The 18,492-nt window shown below is 33.2% G+C and overlaps 1 protein-coding gene across 1 annotated transcript in view; it reads left to right on the top strand.

The window, feature by feature from the left end:
* Window positions 1-3,460: 3,460 nt before the first annotated feature.
* The window catches only part of LOC140444016 (unc-112-related protein-like), a 93,518-nt gene continuing 78,486 nt past the window's right edge, over window positions 3,461-18,492 (top strand). Inside the window, exon 1 of the mRNA XM_072535593.1 lies at window positions 3,461-3,767. Within this exon, the coding sequence (XP_072391694.1) occupies window positions 3,626-3,767 (142 nt within the window). The 5' untranslated portion in view covers window positions 3,461-3,625. The remainder of the gene's footprint in view (window positions 3,768-18,492) is intronic.

Genomic DNA, 18,492 nt, shown 5'->3' with positions numbered 1-18,492 from the left:
GTATTCAGTACAAATATCAGACTTATCGGCCTCGGTGGCTCAGCTATTTCCTGTCTGATTTTGGCAGGTTTGGCTATGAAAGCTACTCTTATGAGCCTCCATGTTTTTGTATATACCCCAGTCCTAAGTTAGCCTGTAGCATCATGTATAAGTTTTTGTACACGACATTTTCAGTTTGTAGATGTCTTGGATAAAACCAGTCCGGATTTGGTAATTTATATGGCTTAGTTAAAGTGTATTTCCCATTTGATTTTGTTCTGATCTTGTAACGATTCTTTTGCCTACCACATAGGGTATTACTATGGGATGTTGAAAATTGGGGACAGAAATTTATTGGGTGGAGATAGGACAAACAAAATAAACCGAAACTTTGGCGAACGGCCACTCAAGGCTTATTTGGAGAACTGGGTAGTGGATAAGTGAATGACAAGGAGGTTGTATTGGGGCAACTACAAAAATGAAACACAACTTACATGAGTCTCGTGGACAAACAAAACACAAGAAGTTTCTTAAAGCTATTTAAAATGGACGCCGCCTTGAAGAATCTTCCTGCTGGATGAAAAAAGAGGTTCTTCCTTAATAAAAACACAAAAAAGGGTTAGAGAGTTAGTTCCCAACGTAGCGTAAACGCAACATTTTTAATTGTATTTTTTTTTAATGTGTCACTACTCAAATATAATTTTTATTGCTAAATTTTATTTAAAACAGTATAAATTTCCACCTTTTTCCAACAACATTGGACAGCTCGCACAACACTTTACGATTATTGGTTTTTTTGTATCTAAAACCCATAGCTTTTAATACTTTTGATAAACCGGTCAAACCCATATCACAAAGTTCTCTGTCCTTTATTTTTTGAATAATTATCTTTCTTGTAACATGTTCTTTTGCTTTGTACATGTCATAAATGATATTTCTGATTGAGATTTTAATACCTTGTTGCAAGTCGAAGGTTTTCGGATGCAAACGAATTCTTTTATTTTCCTTACTTAATTCCTCCTCACTCATTTTGCGAACTCTTTGCAAGGTCCGTTCTGAAATTCCACAAGCTGCACTTGTCCTTTTTTGAACTGCCAGTACTGATGTAATTGGTCCCATGTTAATTTTTTCTAAAGTCAAATAATTTTCCACTTTCAACACAATTCGACGCTCACTCGGAGATAAACACTTATATTTAGGTGTTCTATCGTTTTCTTGTACGTTATCCATTGTCACTATTGAAAACCGGCGATCGTTGAATACTAATAGCGAGATTTTTCTGAGCTCTCTGAATATATACACGAGGGGGCGGGGCCTCGATGGCAGGGCGCGTCGGTCATTGGTCGATGAGTCCGGTCAATGGAGAGCCTCGACTCCGCAGACTAACTACTATTTTTGCAAATATAACAACTAAAATTATCCAGTTATGCGACCGCAAGGAATGGATGCACTCCTCGAGACAATTTTATTTGAAATAAAATTATAAAAGTTTTTTCAATAAATTATCATCACAAAGCATTCAATTTGCGTTTTTTCACGATTTATAAAAAAATTGTTTTGGTAGTGCTGATTTATCCTCAAGTACTACAGCCGAACGGAACGTAAAGGAACAACGGAACGAGATATAGACTATAGAGTGCAACAAGGCAGGAAGAGTGTTCAAATTCTGAATTCGATACTTTGGTCCAACAAAGCTACTATGAGAACTAAAATGACTATCTACAAAGTAATTGTAGAGCCCATTCTTACATATGGAGCAGAATGTTGGCAAATGACAGTAAAAGGAAAGAAAAAAGTTGACACGGTTGAAATGGACTACCTAAAAAGAGCTTGCCGTATATCAAGAGTAGAACGTATACCTAATTCTGAAATTAGAAGAAAAACAGATAGAGTACATACAACTTCTGAAAGAATAGAAACTAGACAGTTAATATGGTATGGACACGTACAGAGGATGGACGACAACAGATGGCCAAAAAGAGCTATGGAATACAATCCAAGTAATAGAAGGAAACGAGGAAGACCAGCCAAGTCTTGGATACAAGGTGTTATGGAAACCATGAAAGACAGAGCCATTGATGAAGACACCTGGAGAGATAGAAAAAGATGGCGATCGAAATGCGGGAAGCGGCAGAAGCTGTAGGATCCCCGCTTATATATATATATATATATATATATATATATATACTACAGCCGACCAGTAGGAGGTTCGGTACCACAAAGCAAGTAGAAAAGGGAAAGCATAACAGAGTGGCTGTAACTAGAGTCATAAATTATTTTTCGGGCGTTAATCCGAAATACGACAGGGTAAAACGACTTCATTATATCTCAAATAATAAACGAGGAATTTGCTCGAGATATACATAAAATGAAAAAACAGACAATCAGTTACAGCAGAACTCTGAAGAAGTATGAACGCTATTGGGAGACACAGGGACAAATTGCTAAACATATTTGCTGTGGAAATTGAGCGAAGATGCAGATGTGTTTGTCCTTACACCTTGTCCTGATGCCTTTGTTTCGCGCACCAGTTATAGGTCGCTGGTTTTTTCCCTTGGAGAACAAGATTTGTCCTTAGGAAAATAGGTTCACTTTATATACTTCTTTGAAGGACCACCCAGAAAACTGGGACAAATGAAAGTTTCGAAAGGAACGTTTTAACAAGTCTATTTAAACTATTACAACAACGTATTTTGGACGCCGATAACTTGCTTATAATAGCTGATTTATGAAACTAAACTTTATGAAATTATAAAATTAGATCAATTGTCGGTGATACAATATTGACACGAACTGAGTAACTTATTAATATCCCGACTGTGTTAAACTTTCTGAAGTGCGGCTAGCGCGAGTAGAGCCTATAGCTCATCCAATGCGGGATTCGAACTGATACAAACTGCAAAATGCAGACTGCAAACTGATTAAGAAATCTCCCCCTGGCCCCCTCGACGTATCTAACGGTTATGTCTACATTCAATACCTTCGACTTTCATTTTATTGTTAAAATTACCCGAGAAGGGTAACCTTCGTTAATATTGGGAAATTTCAAATGACTTAAACCGATAATTTGGAATTACTAATCCTTTCATTGTTATGATTCGTTGACGATTTTAGAAGCTTATGTCTAGAAAGTAATTTGAATGCAAGTTATCGACGCCATACAGATTATTGGATGGTACAGAGAATTTTATAAATCTTAAACTAATATACAGTATGAAAACAAAGCAGGCGTTCAATAATGGAAATTATGGAACTATAAATTTTATATGATTGAAAACTAATAATGAAAATGCTGATTGCATTTCAAATAAAACAATTTATGATAAATTTACAAAATAGCCTTTTCGCTGTTTTAAAATTATAAACCAAACCCATTATGGGTTAACCCGATCCTGTCCATTACAACCATTCCACAATTTAAATGCGCACGCATAAAGACATCGGTCTAAATTCTCCTTCCACGATCGTATCCGATTTTTAATTTTATTATGACTTCGAATCTTGAGGGGCAGTGTTGCGATCGTTCAGTCTTCCAAAAATTGACGTGTTTTCTATGGAATAAACAATATGTGATTTAGTGCTTTCTAACCTTAAAAATCAAAAATTTTCTTGTGATAGTGAAGTGAAATACCTAAAATAATAAACAATGTTCGCGAACGGACAGGTAGTAGGTGATGGTACCTGGGACCTTCGAGTTTTCGTCACAGATCTACAAACGGAAAGGTTGATTCGCGTAAAAGGAGATGTCCACATTGGCGGAGTGATGTTGAGGCTGGTCGAGGACCTAGGTTTGTACTAATTTTGTTTCATATGTCCACTTAAACTACACATTGATAACAACGTATGAAAAGTTTACCTCGGCCAAGGCTTACATTTATACGTATAGAGAAAATGAAACATTGTTTTTGTAGCACTTTATTTTTAAATGATATTAATTAAATATTGATAAATGATGTAATGAATTCCAATAATAATCATAACCTCAAATGGAAATGTAAAGTGATATTTTGTAGGCGGGACACGTCTGACGTATTCTCAATAAAAGCGAACTACTCATGGGAAAATTTAACCTGGTGTTTTGATTTGTGTTTATTTACTATTTATTATAGTTGTTTATGAGTAGATAAACTTCGTACGTTTAATTGTGAGTTTACTGTGCATTATCAGTATTTTACGTTTAAATTTGTTCCAGTACATCATGTTTTTTTTTACCTGCTGTTAATGGCATGTTTAACAAACTATTGTGTACAATAGACACTCCTTGTTCATGTTTAAAATGACCATTCAAATTTGATTATATCATGTTTTAAAATAACTTTGTGATTTTATTTATAAGCTAAATGTACTAAAGGTATAATATAATAGCCTTCTGTCTTCAAATTATTGTAAGTAAAATGAATTGAAATTTAAAGACATGTTACTGATATTATCAATACCGTCATTAAACAGCATACTACGTTTATTGAGAAATATAAAATAAAAATAGTTTACACCCATACCTATACATTAAAAACAATTAAGACTGAAACCAAAAACAGCCAAGAGGCCAGGTAAATGGTCAATACAGCTTGCGATTATTTTTTTATATCGACGGCGGAAAAGCAGGAACTCTTAAGTGGCAAGATGATGATTTTACAGGAGACTAAAAAAACCGTATCATTTTTCATTTAGGGTGCATCTTATTATGTTTTTTGTGAAATAGAATTACCTTTGGTGAGCAAAATAAAACAAGCAAATATTTTTTAGAGTAATTTTTAATTTAAGTTAAATGACACTACATAGATACGAGGTAATGTTTTCTAAGAGTTTGCTTACGAGGTAATGCTCACATTTAAACTAAGAGAAACAACTTTATGTCTGAATCATTTATTAGAAAAATAATAATAACATATTAACGTTGTCTTAATTCAAATGTATCAAATAAATTCTGGAAGAAGTTGTATTTTTTCATAAAACTAGGTTCAAGAGTTAACTATTTTTCTTTGTTATTATAAGGTAATGAATCATAAAAATACCAACAGTCATGTGGAAGACATTTTTTTATCACCTGAAGGTGGTCAAATTTAGTTTTCGTTATTGGATTTCTGGAATTTCTGGAATTGTGGAATTGTATAGAGGAGGAAATATCACAGATTTAAAATCAACTTTATCAGGCCGGATTGGTATTTCCTGAAACTCTTCACAAAAGTCCACTTTGTATGAAATTTTACCATCTTTGTACTGAATCGCACAAATATCCCTAACTAGGTAATCTGAATTACTCGTTCTTGAAGGTCATATAGACTTTCCTATGATCATTTTCAAGCAATTTTAGAACAATTAATACCTTATATTTGTCAGCTAGGTAGAGTAGGGCATTAGAAAGTATTGAATTTCTATTTTGGGCAGTACAGCTATCTGAATATATAATTATAGGTAATTTATCTTTGTTCAAAAATTCTCCCTTTAGTATTCTACCAAAAAAGAGGCATAGGTTGAAGCTTGGCCTTCAGCTTCTGTCTCATTAAACCAATAGCAAACAACTTTTTTGTTACCAAGTTTACAGGTTATACAATGTAAAGTTGTGACAACACAATTTAGTCTTATAATAAAGTGCGCTTGCAGGTATTTGTGGCGACAACTTCACTGCTTGAACATCCATTTAATCCTCCTTTTAATGCTTTTTCCTTGTCTTGTTCTTTTTCAGATCTTGCCAAATTTTTCTTTGAAATGTGTTTTCGTAATTTTCTTGTTCGACATTGCCATTTTTGTACATAAAACAAATATCGCATTGATCTTTGCGAGGCTGAAACAAAGAAATTTTCATCTGGTTTGCCACGTTCTTGAATAGTTTTAGAGAAAGTAGAGGTAATGGATTTTAACAAGAGCTATGAGTCATGCCAATGCAGTACACAAGTTTACCTGTTATTTACAAGGTCATCTCTTGTCAAAATCCATTACCTATACTTTATGGTTTTCCTCTTACCGAGTAAATCTTGAACAGATCAACCCATTACTGAAATATTTATCCCAGATACAATTTATCTGTAGTTTTCCGACAATAGTGGAATGGAAGTTTATTTAGCTCAGTTAAAAATAATTATAAAAAACTTCTGTCGTCCTCAAAAATATCGCTGCATTTTGGTCTCGAGGCAACTTCTAAGTCTGTACTGGAACTCATACCTTCTTCTGCCTTTATAGTACACGATCTCACAGACCATTCCCACAATGAAAACACTTCTCTAAATTAAGTTGATAATACTTACTTCTAAAAGATTATAATTTTTAAGCCAATAGATAGCGATAAATAAGCTTAGAAAAGCAATTATTAGAATGCACAGAATCGAGTTGTTTACTTTAGCATGGCTAAACTGACAATTACGAGGTACCGCATCTGGAAAAAGTTACGAGGTACCGTTTTTTGTTATTTAAAGCCTTCCGGAAATTTTCCCAGCTTTAAGCACTGCTTGTGTAGATACCTTCTTCTTCTTCAAGTGCCGTCTCCATCAATGGAGGTTAGCGGTTATGGTGGCAAACGTTTGTCTATCTTCAGCTGTTCTTAAGAGTTCCTCAAATCCAAGTCCTGTCCAGTTTCTGATATTACGTAACCAGGACAATTTTTTTTCTTCCAATTCCCCTACCGCTACTTATTATAAACCGAAAAATAAAATATCTCATTTTATGCCAATTTGTTAATTACGAGGTCCTGTCTTTCCGCCGTCGATATTTTATAGGTCATTGCGAATTTAACAAAGGTAGAGTTTTTAGAATCTAAGGTGGACAAAGACAAAAACAGCTGACTTACAGTACCTTTGTCAACCAAGGCGGCGCATTAGAAATCAACTAAAGTTTTTTTCGCAAATTAATGTCCAATCTTTGTTTAACATTTATAGATTTTTAATGGCCCATTTTGACTTTGATAAATCAATGTTTGTAGGACTCTTAAATCAATGAAACATGGCAAATGACACAAGATATATCATTATTTAAAAGGGGTTTAGATATCTTTAATTTATCCATTATTTCAGCTTAATTATCCTTGACGTGGCTAATTTCGGATTGTTCTAAACTTGCTATTGTAATAGGGATCACTGTCATGCTGATGGTATCTGCTGATGGTATACAGGTTTCCAGTTTTGGGAGTTTGAAATTGTAATTATTACTGGTTGCTTCTAAAAACAGAAAGACAGCAATATATCTCATCTTTCGTTTCATATTCCAAATCCATGTGTTCCTTGTTCCTTTGATATATTTTTGTTCTTCTTTTTTTTCCACACTGTGTAAAAATTTTAATGTAGTATAGTAAGTTTTTAAATAAAATTTTGTGTTTGACTTATTATACGGGGTTAATCAAAAGGTGGTTTTTTATCCTAACTTTGAAACTTCCTGTGGAATAATACCGTTAACGGATTTTCGTAAAACCGTGTTTTTCGGTTGCAACCATGTCTTCTAAGTATTATGTTTTTTGTTTCATGTGAAAATATGGATTGGTTCATTTTTAAGAGCCACCCACCATTTACGTCTTTTTCTATTATTACTATTATCTTGTATTAATTTGTAATACGACGATGGGAGCTTTGGTGACTGATATCGAAGGAATGTCATATGTCATACATAATGATTAAAAGCAACATGATCATGCTTTTAATGAACAATGATAACAATAACAAAACGTAAAAAAAACAACTTAAATGCAACTTAACCTAATTACGCAAATAACAAAGAAAAACTACTAAAAAATAACTTAATACCTTGTATCGCCTCCCCTAGCCTCTATAACTGCCTATACACGTCGGCTCATGCTGTCTATGACGTTGCGAATATCATCTTGTTGGATGTTTTGCCATTCCTCTTCTAGAGCCAAGCGAAGTTCGTTAATTGAGGCTGGTGCGACTTCCCGATATCTAATATTTCTACCAAGCATGTCCCAAACGTGCTCTATTGGATTCAGATCTGGCGAACACGCTGGTCAGTTCATTTTATTAATACCAACTTCCTCTAAATATTGCGTGACACACATTGCAGAGTTGGGTCGCGCATTATGTTGCATTAATAGAAAATGCGATATATTGAGAAAAGGGTACTCCGAACTCCCTCCATGGCTAACGCGGGGACTGAAAGCGCACTCCGCAATTCTCTCTTCAGTTCGACGCCATACTCGTTCTCTCCCATCTGATGAATGAAGACAATATCTCGCCTCATCCGTAAAAAGAACATTACTCCATTGTCCTAAATTCCAATGTAAATGTTCCCTGGAAAATTGTAGTCTAGCCACTCTGTGCCGTGGAAGTAATTTGGGCCTAGTTGCTGGTCTGCAACTTTGCAAACCAAAGTCATGTAATCATCGACGAACTGTAAATACAATTAAATTATTGCCTCGAACCTCTTGAAGCTGATTTCTTGTTTGCACCGCTGTTGAATGACGATCCCGCAAAGCGTTGACTTGTATAAAACGATCATCTAAAGCGGTAGTTTTGAGCTTTCTGCCACTTCCCGCTTTACGTTTGTTTGTTTCAGTTCGTATAAAAATTTCGCCCATCTTCAACCAGAGCAATGGCTTTCGCACAATCTTCGACACTAAGAACCATGATCAATCATAGGTAAACAAAATGTAAGTGTCAATAATGACAACAGTCACCAAAGCCACCTCGTCGTAATAACTCCAAAATAATAATAATTAAAAGAGTCCTAAATTGTGGGTGACAAATTTATTTGGCTCTATAAAATGAACCCAGCCATATTGTGACAAGAAACAAAAAACACAATGCTTAGGAGACATGGTTGCAACCGAAAAATAGGTTTTACGAAAATTCGCAAGCGGAATTATTCCACGGGATGTTTCAAAGTTAGGATAATAAAACCACGTTTTAATTAACCCCGTACAATAAGTCAAATCAGTGGCGCACCGAGGGGGGGGGTTTTGGGGGTTAAACCCCCCCCCCCCAGGACCCTATTCCGACACTGTTACTTACACATTTTAAGGACTCAAAATGTAGGTAACATCATAAAAAAAATTTGGTAACCAACCAAAACCCCCCTCCCCAGAGGTAAATTCTAATTGCGCTACTGAGTCAAATATAAAATTTTATCAAAAACTGACTATACCAAATTAAAATTTATAAATTTATACACAGTGTGCTAAAAAAATCATCAAAATAGGGCTAAAAATAAAAAAAAAATGAAATAAGTACTTTGAATTTGACCAAAATTTTCTCCGTTGCGTTTTTTTTTTTGTATCTGAGTGTAATAACTCCAACAAATTAATGTAATTCCTCGATGTACATCTAGATGTACACTTGGAAAAAATTTTAGGGTATACAGGTGCTGTGCAAATTTTTTTATCTAAAAAGACAACAGAATTGTAGCTAAAGCTGTAATATTGTCAGTTTTTCTGAGTATTCTATTTTAATTTTCAAATATAGTAGTTCAAAAGTTTTAAAAATTCGGTTTTGAAGCTCATCTAGATATATTTCAAATCGAGTACATGATTAATCATCTACTTTAATAGTTTTTGATTATTTTTATCAAGCGTTATATATCTTATCTAAAAGTGATATAATATTAGGTGCAAACATTAATATTGATTATTATGATAGTTCCATATTACCTATCTAGTTTCGCTGTCAATTATTTAATAATATTTTAAATTGGATAATTCCAAGCACTTCCTGTTTATTTTTTTTTGTTATCTAACGTTGATAATAAAAACCAGGCCATGCCCCTGCTTTAGTAGTTTTTATCAATTTTATATTTGCAAGTGTCTGTAATTAAAACTATTCTTTAAGCTTTTAATATACAATTCGTTTGAGGAATTTGTGACAATTATTTATTTCATTTTAGTAAAATAATTGCAAATCCTGTATCGTGTGTTTTTTATTCTCAGGGAACTTGCAGAAAAGGAAAAAATAAAAGTTAGAGAGGTCAAGTAAGACTTTCGTTACTTGGTAGGTTAATTAGTGACTTCCACGTAAGAATTCAATAATTAATCTTTTAATTGCTAGGTTTTTGAAGAGCACAAAAATTCGATTTTCTCTGTAATTTGCAACAGGTGGCACTAGGATTATTACCAAGTTAATTTCAGTTTTAAGTGTATTTTTCATATTATATTAAAATAATGAGATTTTCCTTCCTGCTTTATTGATAGGGTCATGACTGCTTTATTTCTGTTTTTTGTCATTCTTTCTATATGTTGATTTCGTTCTATTTTTATTCATATTTATTTCCTCTATTCCACATCTCGCTCTTATTTCCTCACTTTTTACTCAATCTCTTCAGTTTAGTTTGTTATTTTTCGTAAGACTTTCATTTCTACTGCCTCCAATAATCTGTGTTTTCGCTGTGTACGTCATTATTGACCTTATTGTTGATTTATCGTAGTTTTCGTTTTGATTGTGAGTTATTTTGTTTCGCCATATTGTTTTGTTTAGATTTCCTCCTGCTCTGTTCGATCCCAAGCCAATTATTCCGTTTCCATCACTATTTTGGCGTCGTCAGCATTTCTTCTTCTTTTTGTGTAGACATATGTCTTCCTACTGACCGTCTTCTATTGGGCATTGTCGCTCGCCATCCTTATTACTCTGTTGTTATTCGGCTTATATGATCGTTCCATTCTATATATATATATATATATATATATATATATATATATATATATATATATATATATATATATATATATATATCTACATCGGTTTAGAACGTCTTTCGACGTTGTCCGATAACTAAACACCATCTCTTCCTATCTTCACAGTCGTTTGTTGTAAGTTTCTTTCGCTCATGGATTTGTTTACGCCGTGTTGCCATTCTAATCTGGGTCTTCATCTTTTCCGTCGACCTATCGGTTGCCATTCTACTACTTTTTTGGGGAGTCTTGTTGCTGGCATCCGTTGAACATGCCCATACCACCTTAATTGTTTCTTCTCTATATATTGAGTTATATTTCCTTCTATTCCCATACGTTGTGTTATTACATCATTTCTGATTAGGTCTCGTCTGGAAATACCTAAAGATCTTCTCATTGCATCCATCTCTACTGCTTCTATTCGCTTTTTGTTCTTTTCTTTTGTTCTCCATGTTTCAGCGCCATAAAGAAGAGTAGTTTTAATCATGGTCTCATATATATTAAATTTTCTTCCTTTCGTTATCTCTTTACTCCACAGTATACCATTGAGACATCCTAAGACTTTCTTTGCTTGAGTGATTCGTTTTTCTATTTCCCGTGTGTCAGTTCCTGTATTGTCAAACGCAACACCCAAGTAATCATAGCTCTGACATCAGGAAATATTATGTTCGTTTTCGAGGTCTATGTTATCTGACTCGTTTCCAATACAAAGATATTTGGTTTTTGTTGTATTGACATTCATTCCCCAGTCGTTATATTCTTCTATCAGTTTTCTAAGCATGTACTGCATGTCTTCCCTGTCGGTCGCTAGTACTACCTGGTCATCAGCAAACTGGAGTGTATATATACATTCATTGCTAAGCTCTATACCCATCCTATGCACCTTTCTTTTCCATCTTTCCAATGCTGCTGCAACATATATCTTAAATAAGGTTGGTGAGATACAGCATCCCTGTCGCAAAAAACATTAAAGAAAGTTAAAAAAAGTTATTTGATTAACAATATTAAGTTTGCTGAAATTCTCAAATTAGTGATTTATTATTTTGATGATTACACACATTCTACAATATAAATAACATTATGTTTTCCTTTGGGTTTTTTACGAAGATTATTTTTTCATTCCACTTATCTTTTTTTTGGTTTTGCCGGAAATTTTCAGTACTTAACGTATAGGAAAAAGGATATTTATAATTTCAAATTAAAATGAAAAATGAACGAAACTTTTTATTTGAAATGTAGGTATACGAAATATTTATTGTTCATCACTTACACCACTGCTGTTCTCGTCTTTGTCTAAATCGGTAATCTTTTCAGACTGGTGACCAGATTCTGTGAAAAGTTTTTCAAAGTCCAATACGATATTTTAATAAAAAAATTGTAAGTCCTACCGGCTTTGGTTTATTTTTGACTTTACGTATAGGAAAACAGTTTAAAAAGGTATTTTTGTGTATTTTTATCATTTAATGGGGTTCTTGGAGATATAGCAGACCTGGAAAGATACAGACCAATCAGTCTCCTTAACCATCTTTATGAATTATATACCCGAATAATAACGAACAGATTAGAGACAAAGCTGGATTTTTTACCAACCTCGGGAACAAGCCGGTTTCCGCCCTAATTACGGCACAAAACGATCACCTGCAGTGCCTAAAAACCCTGATAGAAAAAAAACTATCGAATATAACCGTCCCTTGGCATTGATATTTGTAGACTTTAAAAAGGCGTTTGATACAGTGGAACTACCGTCCATCTTAAGAGCACTACAAGATTGCAGGGTCGACCACAGATATTGTAATATAGTTAAAAATATATATGAAAATGCCACAACAACCATAAGTCTATATTCAGCAACTAATAAAATAAAGATAAAAAGGGGAGTCAGGCAAGGTGATACCATGTCACCAAAGCTGTTCATTACCGTTCTTGAGTATGCATTTAAAATACTAACATGGCAACAGAAAGGAATATCCATCGCTGGAGAAAGATTAAACCATCTACGTTTTGCGGACGATATCGTGCTTCTGTCAGATAATCTGGGAGAGATCAAAGACATGCTCCAAGAACTGAATGACATACTACAAAAAACTGGGCTGGAGGTAAATTTCGAGAAAACCAAAATGATGACCAATATGGTTCCTAGCGAAGAGATACAGATCAATAACAACAAGGTAGAATTAATCGATAAATACACATACTTGGGTCATGAAATTAGAATAACCAGAGACAACCAAACCTGCGAGCTAAATATACGAATCACGTTGGGATGGGCGGCATATGGAAGGATGAGAGACATTTTTAAAACAAATACCCCAATTCATCTGAAAAGGAAGTCATTTAACCAATGCATCTTACCGGTCTTGACCTACGGAGCAGAGACCCTAACTTTAACGAAAGCTACTGCCGAAAAACTGAGGGTAACACAAAGGCGAATGGAGAGATCAATGCTGGATCTGACCTTGAAAGATCGCTTGAGAAATGAGGAGATACGCCGACGAACTGGCGTAGACGATATTATACTGCGAATCAATAAACAAAAGTGGAGGTGGGCTGGACATGTTGCTAGAATGGAAGACGGAAGATGGACGAAGAGATTATTGGAGTGGAGACCAAGAGCCAACAAGCGAAGTCGAGGCAGACCACCCACCCGATGGACCGACGACCTAAAGAGAATAGAAACAAACTGGATTGCAGCAGCTAGAGATAGAGAGAACTGGAGACGTTTTGAGGAGGCCTATATCCAACAATGGATGTGAAAATGGGGCTGGATGATGATGATGATGAATGAGGTTCTCGGGCAGCCTTCAGAATATTTTTCCTAACTTTTCGCCAGTGTGTTTCTACATTACTTTCATTTTCGATATTTTTCCATTCTCCATGTTCTGCTCAAGCATTGTTTTATATAAGGCTTTCATCTTAAATTTAAAATTTGTATTATTTCTTCTGTTTTCTTTCGTTCAATCTTCTCTTTCTCCATATTTCGCTGAAACTGATTTAACAATTACCAAAGAGTGGTTGCTTCCAAATTGAGTGAGGTCAGGCTTTTCTTTTTATCTGTTTATGGTTTGTTTTTCTATTTACGTTATAATCTACGGATCACATAATCTATCATCGATCTTTGTCCTTTAGTAAAAATAAATAAATAAAATAACAATTCGTTAATATGATTCTGCAGTTTCCAGAAAAAAATCGGATGGAAACGACAGGTAAAGGTTCAGAAATAAATGTTGAATTACTCAATTAATAATTTTTAAGCATATATATAACATAGTCATTTAAGTTACAAAATGAGGTATTCAGGTTTTTATGAAAATATTGAATGAGGTGTGGGGGATCCTATTTGTTTTTACTCTATTAGCAAAATATCACCTTGTTTTTTATCCTTTCCCTAATTATGTAATTGTACACTAATGCTTGCCAGACATGAATGAGAAAGCTACAGAACGGTAAAACATACAGCTGGGTTGAAAACTATTCATTAAGTTATAAATAACATATGATGTAAACTTCAAGGCGCCTAATACTGTGGCTAATAACTTTGGTTTGCTAGGTATGTTGTAGTATTTATTTATAGAATATTGGACGCAAAACAATGATTTAGAACAAGACGATAAAATGTACACGAACCTATGAACGCAATGAAACAGGAGAAGTACTTACGTTTTATTTTTTTTTGCATTTTTTATAATTGCGTTAATGTAAACCATTAAAAGAAATCAACAAGATCAAAGTCGAAACGTCAAATAAAATAGTTTTATTTATATTTGTGAGACAAATAAAAGTTCTGAATAGTTCGATTGATGTGCATCCCTACCATTCCCTCAAGGTAAACAACCATGAGATTCTTCTTCCTACACTTCTCTTGCTCTGGATTTTCTCTTGTATTATTAATCAAAGTATATTGTATCTTTCATTATGCATAACATGCCCCAGGTATTGCAGCTTTCGTGTCTTGATGGTTTCCAATATTTCCATTCTTTTGTTGAGTCTTCTCATGACTTCGTTGTTTGTTACATGCTCGGTCTATGTCATCTTTAGGATTCTTCTGTACAAATGCTTCCAACTTTTTTGGTAGACAAATAAATGTTGACGTGAACCATTCATTGGGTATGTCACTCGACTGATAAATTTCATTAAAGAGCTTTAAGAGGACATCCATGTACTCGTTTTCTATTATCTATTATCTTTCGAAAGATCGACATAGGAAAGTGGAAAGGAAAACTGTTTTAGCTCCGTTTTTTTTCGACATCGGAACTTCAAATTGAAACACGTTGGAAAAATTTACATTATCTCGGCTTCCATTGTAGCTGGAAGCCTCTTTTTTTATTCTGGGGTACTTAGCTCGTCGAAATATGAATAACTACATAGTTTTCACTGGCCGGAAAATATGGAAAACCTCGGAAAAATTGAGTCCATTTGAAATTCACCGTAAAAACTTACTTTTTTTTTTTTTTAAATTTGGCTGGAATAGTCTGTCGCAGTATTAATAATGATGACATAATTTTCACCCCACCGGACATCTCGAAAAATCGCGGAAAATCAACATATATTTTTTTTTCATTTTATATCAATGATGTAATAATACTTATATATTTTATAAATTAAATTTCAGGTAATTTTTTACACATTATATTCCTTATATTAATTATAATTGTTTGTATTTTTATAATTAACAATATTGATTTTTATTCTATTATTCTATACTTACAATTTTTAATCAAACAGTAATTAAATACGTTTAGATAAAACTGTTTTGTTCAAAATACACAAAATATTTTACTCAAAGAAGTATAAGTATATTGCTTTCTAAAGCCACTACACTGAGACTGACGAAATTTTGGAGCGTGGAGCTGAAACAATTTTCCCTCCACTTTCCTATGTCGATCTTTTGAAAGTGCCTTCGTTTCGAAAGGTTGTAAGTTTCGAAAAATTGGATGAATTTTATAGATATAAGTTTCGATATAAAGTTTAGATTTTCATTCAAATGTGCAAATTTTACTTCTTAATGTTTATAAACAATGGAGATATGATTTTTTTAAAACATAGTCGCTAACTTCGTTCCTATTGGTCATAGAAGGTTTTTTTTAAATGTAAGTTTTTTTACCAGCTATCCAATGGTTGTACGTACAAGTCTGTAGTTTGAAAAATATAGAAGTTATTACTGTTTATATGTAAAAAACATACCCCTATGAATCCTATGAAATTTGCTAAATGTGTAGCATCATTCATAGGGCAAGTTCAATAGTTTAAATAATTAGCCTCAGGGATAAATAAATTAAATAACTTTTTCCGTCGACCGTCCATTTATGATCAATTTTAAGACCCTCAAAATCATTGATGATCCCTATTAATGAATGATTTTCTATTAATGAACGATTTTATTATAGGCAACACAACATACATTGCTTGCATAAATTAATTAAGCGCTCTGTGATTGGCAGTGACCTGTGGTGTAGGCAACCAAACATATACCTATTTATATTCCCACTAAAAAATTAATTTAAAATGAAGTAGCCGCTGTTAGTACTATCTGTCATTGTATGTCATTATTTACTTTATTGTTTAAAATTCTGTGTATTTGAAAAATCAAAGGATGGATATTGACAAGTTTAATTTAACTCCACCAGAATTTAACTTCTTCTGTCACAGAATTTACAGAGGTCCAAGAAGACTTAAATATAAATTTGTCAAAATGCTATACAGCAGATAATCATTTATCAATATCTTCCTTTAATTTCAGTAATTGCACCATTTCGAATATTAATGTTTACTATAATAAAACTACCACTAAGGAGACTTTAAATAAAGTCAATGAAAGCTGAAAAAATTGTTGTTTATCGTTAAGTAAATAAATATTTAAACTAAGATATCTTTATTTCTGAAAAGTACGGTCGACGGAAAAGTTTTGTAACGAACTCGTGAATTAAAATGGCGATTAACAATCTCGAACATTAACGCGCTCGCTTCGCTCACGCGTTAAAATATCTCAATTGTTAATCGCCCTTATTAATACACTTGTTGGTTAAATAACTATTAAACTATTTGATCGATCGGGGGGAAATTTCACACAAATTTAAAAGACGGTAACTCCTCGATGTTCAAATGTATTAATAACATTTTATTTTATTAATAAAAAAATTAATAAAATTTATAAATTAGTGCAAAAAAAACTGCTTTTTTGCAAATATCTCCGTAAATTATTTATCAATTTTAATTGAAAAAACGGGAAAATAAAGATATTCTTGATATAAAAAATGATATAAATATTGTTTATTTAAAATATAAGGGAAAAAACTTATAGACCAAAAAGCAAATTCTGACCATAAATTATTGTTAAAAAAAAACGCAAGGTAAAAATACGAGTACCTTTTCATCTATTTGTCATCTAGTAACCCCCACTTATCTCTTAAAAGCTTCAGATATCTGCCAAAAATTTTGTCGTGAAATCGATGATTTTTGCATAACCAGACTGGGCTATAACCTTTTTATGTAGGCTGAATAGGTCGTATTTGTTCTGAAGATCTCTATCCCTTTACATGTTTCTTCTTAGTATGTTTGTTTTGCCTCTTTTATCATTTTTTTGATATCATTGTTAATGATTTTGTAATTGTCTCTCTTTGTTGTTCTTGTCTCTTGTGTAAGTACTTTACATTTGATATTTTTTTATATCTTATTTGGGATACAATATATTGATGAAATTTACATTTGATGTTTATGTGTATTTTTATTACTCCTTTTGGTCCTCTTATTTGCAAATACAACAGCAGAGATACTAAACCTAGAAAATACAACCTGAGACAAATTGGCACAAAATCAAATGTAAAATACTATTTATCGTAGATCCTGCTTGTAATGATCTTTGGTACGCCTATGGCCTACATCAAACAGGCGCCGCTCTAGAATTTTAATAAAAAACAAACTCGATACTCGATGGCCTACATACATCTTTTATTTTTTAAGTGAATTTAAAGATTATGCAAAAGCGATGAACGGATAAACAAAGGAATGTTGACCTTGACACCACTTAAAAATGTTTGAAAAAAAGCGGATGATTTTATTTTACACTCGTACATATTTATATGGAAGTAGAAAGCAAGAATAGCATTTAATAAGGCCTTATGAACTCCTGATAATTCAATCTTATGTAAAGTGATTCAACCAGTAGGTTCGTTAGAAAATAAAGTATTAGTGTCAATTCTACTTAGTTTCTTTTTTATAATATACCTAAACATTCGTCTTTTGATTTCTTCAAAAATGTGGATTTTTCAATTAATATGGAAGATTCTATATCAGAATTTATCTAAATTCTTATCTTTAATACACAAGGCACTTTTGTAAGGGGGTCGTTGTCCTTTACATCAGCATTTTTAACGGAATATTTAACTTTCCTGAGCTCTAATTTACGAATAAACAGTTTACTCTTTAAGCTCACGCCCAGGTTGGTACTTTCCAATCATAAATTCAAATATGTTTATAAACAGCTAGAGAAGGCTAAAAAAGGCGAAAGGCAAATTTACATCTACAGACATGTATATTGTGTGATAACTCTGACTCACCGAATCGATTCAAATCTGTGCAGTTTAACATATTCATAATATTGTTGGTAACGAACATAATATCATGGTGCATAGGAGTTAATATGATCATGTTTATTTCTTTAGAAAGCTGCAGATTTAATGCAAGGTGTAGCAATTACTTACGACTGACTTATTAATGGTTGCCACTGATTTACGATGTATTTGTTCAGGCTAAGCAATATACAAAGTAAGTTTTTATTAAATTTTGCAGTAGCAAATGGTACTTTCATTGAAACACTACCCAAAATGGTGTAATTGCCATAATATGTCGATGTTTTGCCTCAATATGTCGATAGTATAGAATTTAACACCAATAGCAAAGCATAATTAGGATACGTA

Source organism: Diabrotica undecimpunctata, chromosome 6 (genome assembly GCF_040954645.1).
Source record: "Diabrotica undecimpunctata isolate CICGRU chromosome 6, icDiaUnde3, whole genome shotgun sequence".
Classification (NCBI taxonomy): Eukaryota; Metazoa; Arthropoda; class Insecta; order Coleoptera; family Chrysomelidae; genus Diabrotica; species Diabrotica undecimpunctata.
Note: the sequence above shows the minus strand (reverse complement) of the source record. Positions and strands in the feature narration are given on the sequence as shown.